Here is a 9,392-nt window from a genome sequence, read left to right on the forward strand (position 1 = left end):
GATCACACTCTTCTCTTACATCACACCAACTCCTCCCGTACCATCATCCCCCTTCCACCACAACTTATATCTTCCACCTTTAGCCCCCACAAACCTTGTACCCTCACCCTTCCATCTGACCTCCTGTAATGCAGCCACGTCAACCATTCTCCTCTGCAGCTCCTCCACCACTTCCAAACTTCTTCCTGTCAACGTGCCTACATTCCAGGTACCAAACCTCCAACCCCTTGGTCTACAAGTAGTCCTTCCATCTATAGTGCCTTGCACCGCCACACTATAGAGTGGGGTGCCAGTAGCCAGACCATCCACAGGGCCTTGCACCACAACCCCATCGACTGGGTCTCCGGAGATTCTTCGCACCCTCTTCTGCCGGATACTGAGGGCCATTGTTTTCTCCGTCATCATCATAAGCATTTATTATTTGGCTAGTTTTTACACAGGACGCCCTTCCTTACGCAACCACAGTTATAAGCGGTGGGCCTAGCCTTTGATGATCCAACATCACTCACAAGGCAGTGAGGGTCAGTTTAATGTCATAACTAGGACATTGATACCTGACGATAGTAATACAATTGTATTTAATAGTGGTACGCCGAATGTGTTTAGTGTAGTAATACCAACTGGTGGTCAAACACACCTTAATTCTGCTGTTGGTACTAGACTTCTATGAAAAAATATCCTATATCATCCTATATCAAAGCTTCAGTACTCGCTATATCTCCAGCACCGTATTGTAGCTTCCAACGATAGTCAAGAGTTCGTTTATCCGTAGATTCAAGATCTCCGATAGATGAACAAAACAACTTTAAAATGCAAACTACGTCAAACATTAATTTAATACCAGCAGTAATAGAAACAGTAACTTAATCCTAATAACTACATAAAATCACGTTAATCACATTTACGTCAATTGTGCTCCGTATTCTGATTATCTATACTTCTCGTGTTATTCTCGTTCCTCGTGTTATTGGTCTATTTATACAGTTTTCTTGCTTTCTTTTACAATGCATAGACATTTTACAAAACGGCGTACCATAGATAATTATTGTCATAATTATGGAGCGCTGTATTTATAACAATATATATATATATATATATATATATATATATATATATATATATATATAATATATATATATATAATAGACAATAATTTTTATAATATTCTATAAATTCTACCGAATGTTTGGCGTTAATATATTTGTAGTTCGTTTTTTCGATTTTTCTCACTAAAGTTTTTTGGTGAACGTTTAGTTTATTAAAATTCAAAATAAACTAAATCGCACTGATGATGTCGCCCAACATAGACTCCTTTGGTAGACAGACCTGGTTGTATAACGGACAAAACATAAGTCTAAACAAATGCCTCGGAAAATCAAAACGTGGAAGCTGAAAAGCATACAAAACCGTTTTGATAAACGCTGCAACTACAGTTTGTGGGAAAACTGGTACAAAACGCCAGCATGAACGTGATACTTGGTGGTGGAACGACAGTGTACAAAATGCAATAGCTGAAAAGAAAGTTGCATACAAGCAATGGCAAAAATCAAAGTCTGTTGATGACCATAAAATTCTTTGTGAGAAGAACAACTATGCAAGACGTCAAGTCGCACTGGCTCGGACAGATCAGTGCAGAGAGTGGCTCACTAAAAGCAAAGGTGAACAAATGAAATCTCTGTATAGCAAAACAAGCAAAGCGTACGAAGAAAGACATAGTTGGTGCCTTATGTATCATAAACGACAAAAATGAGATGGTTCTTGAACAAGATGAGATCAAGATACAGTGGAGAGAATACTTCAACCGTCTGTTAAATGAAACAAATCCCATCCATGTTAACTTTGACGCTCCACCCATCGAAGGTCCGATTTCAGACATCACTGTAGAGGAGCTTACAGAAGCTCTGAAAGCTATGAAGGATGGAAAGGCAGCAGGGCCCTCTGGACTCACAAATGACATTATAAAAGCATCTGGTACTGCAGGTGTCTAAACGTTACATTAACTTTGCCGTGAAGTGTGGAGAAATTGTTCAATGCCGACTGAAACTATAGCATGACAGTTCCGCTATGCAAAGGCAAAGGTGATCCATTGAATGTTCATCATATCGGAGTATACGTCTGTTAGAACACTCCCTGAAAATTGTCGAAAAAATCATTGAGAGAAAATTAACGTCGTGCATCACAATCGGAAATTATCAATTTGGTTTTCTAGCAGGGAAATCAACAATTGATGCAATTAACATCTTTTGGCAACTGCAAGAAAAGTACCTCGTAAAGCATCAACAACTATCACACATTTTTGTAGACCTTGAAAAAGCATTTGATCAATTTCCCCGTGAAGCAATCAGTCGTCAACTCATTCCAGAATATCTTGTTCGAATTGTGATGGAAATGTATATATGCTGATGATATCGTTTTAACAGCCACGTCTGAGCAAAATGCAGCACAGATGTTTGAAGATTGGAACACTAGACTCGCCGATCATGGATTCAAAGTCAACATCAGCAAAACCAAAGCAATGAACACTGGTGAACCCATCCAATCCACAGCTACTGGACGATGGCCCTGTTCAGTTTGTAAAGCTGGTTAGGTAACAATTCAATCAAGTGTCAGCAGTGTAACCAGTGGTGTCACAAACTTTGTTCAAAAATAATTGGTACTTTATATAAAGTGTCCAATTTTGTTTGTCTTGCTTTGTTCAAACGTTGTTCAAAAATAATTGGTACTTTATATAAAGTGTCCAATTTTGTTTGTCTTGCTTGCATCAATCCACAAAAACAAATTAGAAATAGCAATGTTTTTGAAACCATTAAGATAGAGAAAGTCACATCCTTTCAATATCTAGGGGATGTTCTGGATTGTACTGGAACAGCTGAAGCTGCCGTTCGAGCACGAATAAGTGCAGCCTGGAATAAATTGCATCCCCTTGCCTCTATATTGATGCGACGTGACATCCCACTACCACTACGATCAAGACTTTATAAATCTGTGTACGTCCAGTGTTGTTATATGGTGCAGAAACATGGCCAATGACAACCGAACTGGAACAACAACTTCAACGAACCGACATGAAAATGCTCCGATGGATGCAACGAATTAGTCTGAAGGACCACATAAAATCTACCGAAATCCTGTGTCGTGCTGGTTTAGATGATATAAAGGACGAACGCCGGCAACAACGTCTACGGTGGTTTTGTCATGTCAAACGAAGTAGAAACAGTGCCATAACTTCTCTTGCAGATGTTGAAGTACCTGGCACACGTCCCAAAGGTCGTCCAAAGTAGTCCTGGTCGCAAACAATCGAACAAGACATGAAAGCTCTAAATTTAAATGAAATGGATACAACTGATCGTCTAATTTGGCGCAAAAAATTGATGGTAGAGAAAAAAACGTCCTACCTCGGAGAACTGGGTCTCTGGACGCTAAACGAAAATTGATTGATATATATATATATATATATATATATATATAAAGGAGCAATATATAGGAACTAATTCATTGTACCTTATAATGCTATAAAACGTGAGAGGCTAGGCATGGCGAATTCGACCGTTGATCGTTACAGAAGGCGTGCGAATGACATGGCAAATATGATGTTGAGATGCTATAAGGCGTGAGGGGCCCGAATGGCAAATTTGTTGGGATGCTATTAGACGTGAGAAAGCCAGTTGAATTCATCGTTTAGAACAATGTAAAGCCCGAGAACCGCATAACGAATAAGCTGTTGAGATGCTATAATGCTTGAAAACTGAACAGAGTTGATAATTGCACTCAGATAATGCGTTCTCAGACGATACAAGACGTGAAAATCCCACGATTCAGGCGCTATGTTGAAGCGCGAGATTCGCAGTTAGACATCTGCTAACACCATCCTTTCTTGTTTAGGGAATGATAATAGTTTTAAAAACATTCAAAATATTTGTTACATCAAGTGTCATTTGCCAATATTAACATGCGCAGAGACGCACCAACACACACATACATTATACATCAACACAATTGCAACACAATTGAAAAAACAAGTACATCGTTCATGCGCTAAGATGAAACAACTACCTACAGGGCCAAGTGCATTATTGTTATATCAACATTGTCGACAAAAGCTTGGCTCTTTTAGTAGTTTTTTCATCTCAACACATGATACCAGTTTATGCAGTAATTTCACTGTACCCACTAAATACTTTGTTTGTCTCTCCCAGAGTTATGTCCACATATCCCACAAACATATAAACTTTGCCAATCAACTATGTTAATCAATGACAATCTGAGTCAATCTTGCACAGATAAATGAATTTTTTTAAAAAGAGGTTTAAGCTGATGGAACAGTTGTTGTTTCTTTCTTGCTAGATATTTCAAGCACTTGATGGGGATAAATGAAATTTTAAAAAAAAAAGTTTACGCTGATGTAACAGTTGTTGTTTTTTTCTTGCTAGATGTTTTAAGCACTTGATGGGGACAGGATACAGAATGTTTGCATTTGAGGTTTGTCCATTTTTTTTCTGGTGCAGTAACCTGTAAGTTATTGGCGATATTATCTGCTAATATTATTGCTTGACTTCACTGGTAATATGATCTGCAATATTGTTCATATCCTCTTGTTCACAGCTGCCGGATGTGTCAGTTTCAACTGTCTGGTATAATTTTTTTCTTTTAATTAACTGTTAATGCAGCAACCATTGACAAACATCTAAAAATAAGCATTTTTTAAGGCTTGAATTTTTTTTAATTTAACCAAAACTACCTTTTTCTATACTTACACTGTGTATCTGGATCAAGATCAACAATCTTGGCACTTTTAAGAAGACTTCCATTGAGTGGTATTTTTTTTAAACCTTCAATCACTTCAACATCTTTTTCAACACTCGCAAATTCATCTTCTAACTTCAACAACTTGGAATTTAGTCATTAAATTTTAATGACTTTAGCACTTAGCTTTAAAGTTTAATTAGATTAGACAAGCGATATTTTTCATATAATATTACATTTTCTTAACAACTTGTACAACATCGTTTGCATGATTAATAACTGACGTGATGAAATTCGTTGCTTAAGTATCATCGGTGCTATGCCATGCTCTATTACTATTTTATTACGACTTTGCTGTACAAACGTGTACATGTACAGTACGCTGGGACTGTCTTAACTCCTGAAAGTCTAATCTAAATATTCGAGTCTAAATCTTAAAATAAAAGTCCGCGAAATAAACACAAAAAACAACCTTTAATATTTTCCATTAATTAGCACTGATCACTCCTTTGAAGTTCAAAATTAATGAAACCCCACGTAGAGTGAGTTTATGAGATTAATTAACAATTAATGGATGAGTTTGAAAGATTTTAACAGCTTGACCTAGGTATTATTAACATGTTAGAGATAGTAAAAAAAAATAATAAAATTTTAAAAGTAAAAGCTGATAATAAATGCAAAACGCATTTTATATGGTTTTAGAGTTTTAATGTTCGGAATAGTCATATATATAGATATACGACTTTATTTGAACATCGCGGAATTAGAGCTTTATAAGCTAATTGATTGATTGATTGAGCTGAAAATATATTTGAATCAATAAAAATAAATAAATAACAAAACACGTCATCCATCCCCTACTAACACCAATTAAAACTACAACACAAAACCTTCGTCAGCGCAAACATAACTGTCAAGTCGTCGCTCAATTTACATACCAGGAAAAGACTTTCATCACAAGACACCTCAAACATATTAATACTCGTTAAAACTTTATCATTCACAGAGCTAATTTTTATTTATCGATCACCTCACTAAGTCATCATCTAGTCCAGGGGTGGGCAAACTTTTTTTCGTAAGGGCCACATTGAAAAACGTTTTACTTTTGGAGGGCCGCATCATTATATATATATATATATATATTCATTATATATATATATATATATATATATATATATATATATTAATTATATATATATATATATGTGTGTGTGTGTGTTTGTTTTTTAAAGCTATAAATAAGTTATTTATGCCAAAAATTACGTTTTTATTTATTTGCAAAAATTGTCAATTACATATATAACAGGTTTTACAGTAAATCTGATATAAAAAATAAGTTTCATTAACAAAAGTTTTTCTAATTAATGAGAAGTATGGAACTGTTCACAATTTTCAACAATGTTCTTGAATTGTGGAGCCAGATCACTTGTCACTATTCTCATTATTGCATTTAGGTTGCAGTCATTTATCATGGACCTATTTTTGGATTTATTTATTTTCATACATACAAATGCTAAATCATACAAGAGAATGCTTGTTCGCATATATATGTGGATCCAAATATTGAAAACATTTTTGCAGCAAATCTTTTAAAATTTGGAAATGGTACATCAGACAGCCATAAAATTCTAACGAAAGACCTGATTTAAACTTTTCTTTCAGTTCACAATTTGCTTGCATGTCCAGCAGTTCCAACTGCAAGTCTTCAGGTATTTCATCAGTTTTTATACAAAATGGTGTTGTGAGAATTGTAAACAAAGGCTCCAGGTTTTTAAAATCTTCAAACCTTCTTTCAAATTCCCTAGCTAAATCATGTATTTGTTCTTTGTATTTCTGTGCTACTTCAGCAGAAATTAGTTCCTGTTTTAGCAATGGAAAATGACAGAACTTGTTTTCATCTGCTTGTCTAGAACAGGGGTGGGCAAACTACGGCCCATTTTATGCGGCCCGCGAGTCCTTGTACGCACTTCAGATTTACATATAAAAAATGAATTTTTATGTTTTAGAATTGAATTTTAAACATTTAATTTGAAGCCATTGTATTCTAGAATTAAATTGTTAAAAATTTGCTTAATATTGTTCATTCTAATGGGTGCTAACGCTACATCTAATCAGTGTATTCAAGCGGGTCGCCTAGCAAGATATAGACTATTAGCGATTCCTTGGTTTTTTATTCATTTTTATATAGTTGATCTTCTTGTTAATCTTTAATTTAAATACCAGTTTTTAATTAAAATGTTAAAAAAATATTTAAAAATTAGAAAAAAATTTAAAGTTTTCTATGTATTTATTATCTCAGTCCGCTTTGAAAAGCTTGCGAAGTCCTCTGAGTTTTTAATTTTTACGCACAAATTTCTAATCGCAATAAACATTTTGTCACAATAATGTCATTATTATCACAAAATTGTCATTCCTGATATTTAAAAAATGTTGAATCGAGCTTATTAAGACAAAATTTGCTCTTCCCCAGTCGGGCTGACATCGGCGCTTGACCGAAGTTGGCTGATTTAAATTTTCTTCCAACAAAATCTCTCCTATCTGGGCCGCATTATCACTATATTTATTCTAGCTTATGGTCCATTCTAACTTGAACCTTTCAGTCTTTTATTTTAAATTCAATTGCAACACTGTTTAAAATTGAATTTTGTGCAGGAGGAAGCCATCTTTGTATTCTTTTTTAATTTTTTTGTTTCGTATTTAAAAGTCATGTCTGCTATCAAGAAAAGAAAAATAGATGACGAATGTCGAGTATTTAATGAGGAATGGACAACTAAATATTATTTCACTAACGTCGGTGGAAAAGCAGTCTGCTTAATTTGTCGCGAGTCCATAAATGTTTTCAAAGAGTATAATTTGAAAAGGCATCAGCAATCGAAACATTTAGATTTTGGAAGCAAATTCTCAGATGAAGATCGAAAAAGGAAATGCCAAGAATTGCTTAAAAATTTAAAAACACAGCAAAACGTTTTTACCAAACAATCTTCAATCCAAGTGGCTGCAACAGAAGCTAGTTTGGTATTATCTCACAAAATAGTTAAAAATAGTAAATCATTTTCTGATGGCGAGTTCGTCAAAGAATGCTTGCTGGATGCAGCAAACATCATGTGTCCAGAGCAGAGAAAAAAATTTGATAGTATTTCTTTATCAAGAAGAACTGTAGTCAGACGAATTACCTTGATAAGTGAAAACTTGTTGCAACAGCTTCAAATTGCTAGTAAAAATTTTTGTGGTACTCTCTTGCTTTGGATGAAAGCACAGATATGCAAGACACATCACAACTCTTAGTATTTATAAGAGGAATCAATAATTGCTTTCAAATTACTGAAGAGTTGCTCAGTGTTGAATCACTAAAGGACACAACTACTGGCCAAGATTTATTCGATTCTGTGGAAAATTGTATTGAAAAAAATGGATTAGCCTGGAACAAATTAGCAAGTGTAACAACTGATGGTGCTCGAGCTTTGACTGGAAAAAACAAAGGTTTGTTGACACTGATAAACAGAAAAATAAAAGAAGAACATCTAGATCATGCACTTATATCTATTCATTGTGTCATTCATCAAGAAAATTTGTGTAAAGTTGGATCGAAAATTAAGCATGTTATTGACTCAGTTGTTGGGGTAATAAACATCATCAGAGCCAGAGGTCTTAACCACAGACATTTCAAAACATTGCTCGAAGATATGGAAAGTGAACATTCTGACATACTCTACTACTGCAGTGTTCGTTGGCTAAGTCTTGGCAGGGCACTGAGTCGAGTCTGGGCTCTCAAAGAAGAAATAGTTCTTTTTTTAGAAATGAAAAGTATCAATTCTGATTTTACTACAAATATTAAAAATGAACAATGGAAATTAGATTTTATGTTTGCCATTGACATTATTGAAAAGTTAAATGAATTGAACAATAAACTTCAAGGCAATGGTCGCATAAAATGGATCGGCGGGCCGCATGCGGCCCGCGGGCCGTAGTTTGCCTACCCCTGATCTAGTCTATTAATTTGCGTTTTGATGCCATTACTTCATTTTATATTTCATTGTCAATATCTTTTCTTTGCTTTTATTTATTTTATTATTTTATTCTATTTTATTTCATTTTTCTTGTTTAACATTTTTATTTCTCCGTTTTTGTATTTATTTACTTATTTTACATAATATAGTAAACAAAGAGTTAAAAATAAATCCAGCTTAATTTGCGCCATTTAGCTCCTCCCCCTTTTTAATATTTATGTTTATTAGATTACAAGACGAGAACAAGAAAAGATCTTTTTTCAATCATTTTCATTTATTAATTTTTAATTAATTTTCAATAGTAGATATTTTAAAAATTTTAATTTGTTTTTCATTTAAAAATTATTGTCAATAATAAATATTTTAGAAACGGCTTGTGTTAATTATTTTAAAAAGAAAATGCTGATTTATTTTATTAATAAAATAAATTATGATCAATCAATCAAATTAATTTTTATAGCGCCCTTTCCGTATTGTATGATGTTTCACTTAATTTTTATAGCGCCCTTTTCATGAATGTTTGATGTTTCACTTTTAAATAACAACGCGTATGTTTCTGCCATTTTTTCTTCTGTTTTGTTCTGTCATTTTTTCGTCTGGTTTTTCTGTCATTTTTTCGACATTTTGAATTTATCTGTAGTC

The 9,392-nt window shown here is 34.2% G+C and overlaps 1 protein-coding gene across 1 annotated transcript in view; it reads right to left on the reverse strand.

The window, feature by feature from the left end:
* HELRODRAFT_174267 (hypothetical protein) overlaps positions 1-387 on the reverse strand; it is a gene marked incomplete at both ends in the record, with an annotated part of 1,285 nt that extends 898 nt beyond the window's left edge. The window contains one exon of the mRNA XM_009020804.1: positions 42-387. Coding sequence (XP_009019052.1) covers positions 42-387 — 346 coding nt within the window. The remainder of the gene's footprint in view (positions 1-41) is intronic.
* Between the last annotated feature and the right edge of the window lie 9,005 nt (positions 388-9,392).

The sequence above is a fragment of the Helobdella robusta genome (genome assembly GCF_000326865.2).
Source record: "Helobdella robusta unplaced genomic scaffold HELROscaffold_29, whole genome shotgun sequence".
Classification (NCBI taxonomy): Eukaryota; Metazoa; Annelida; class Clitellata; order Rhynchobdellida; family Glossiphoniidae; genus Helobdella; species Helobdella robusta.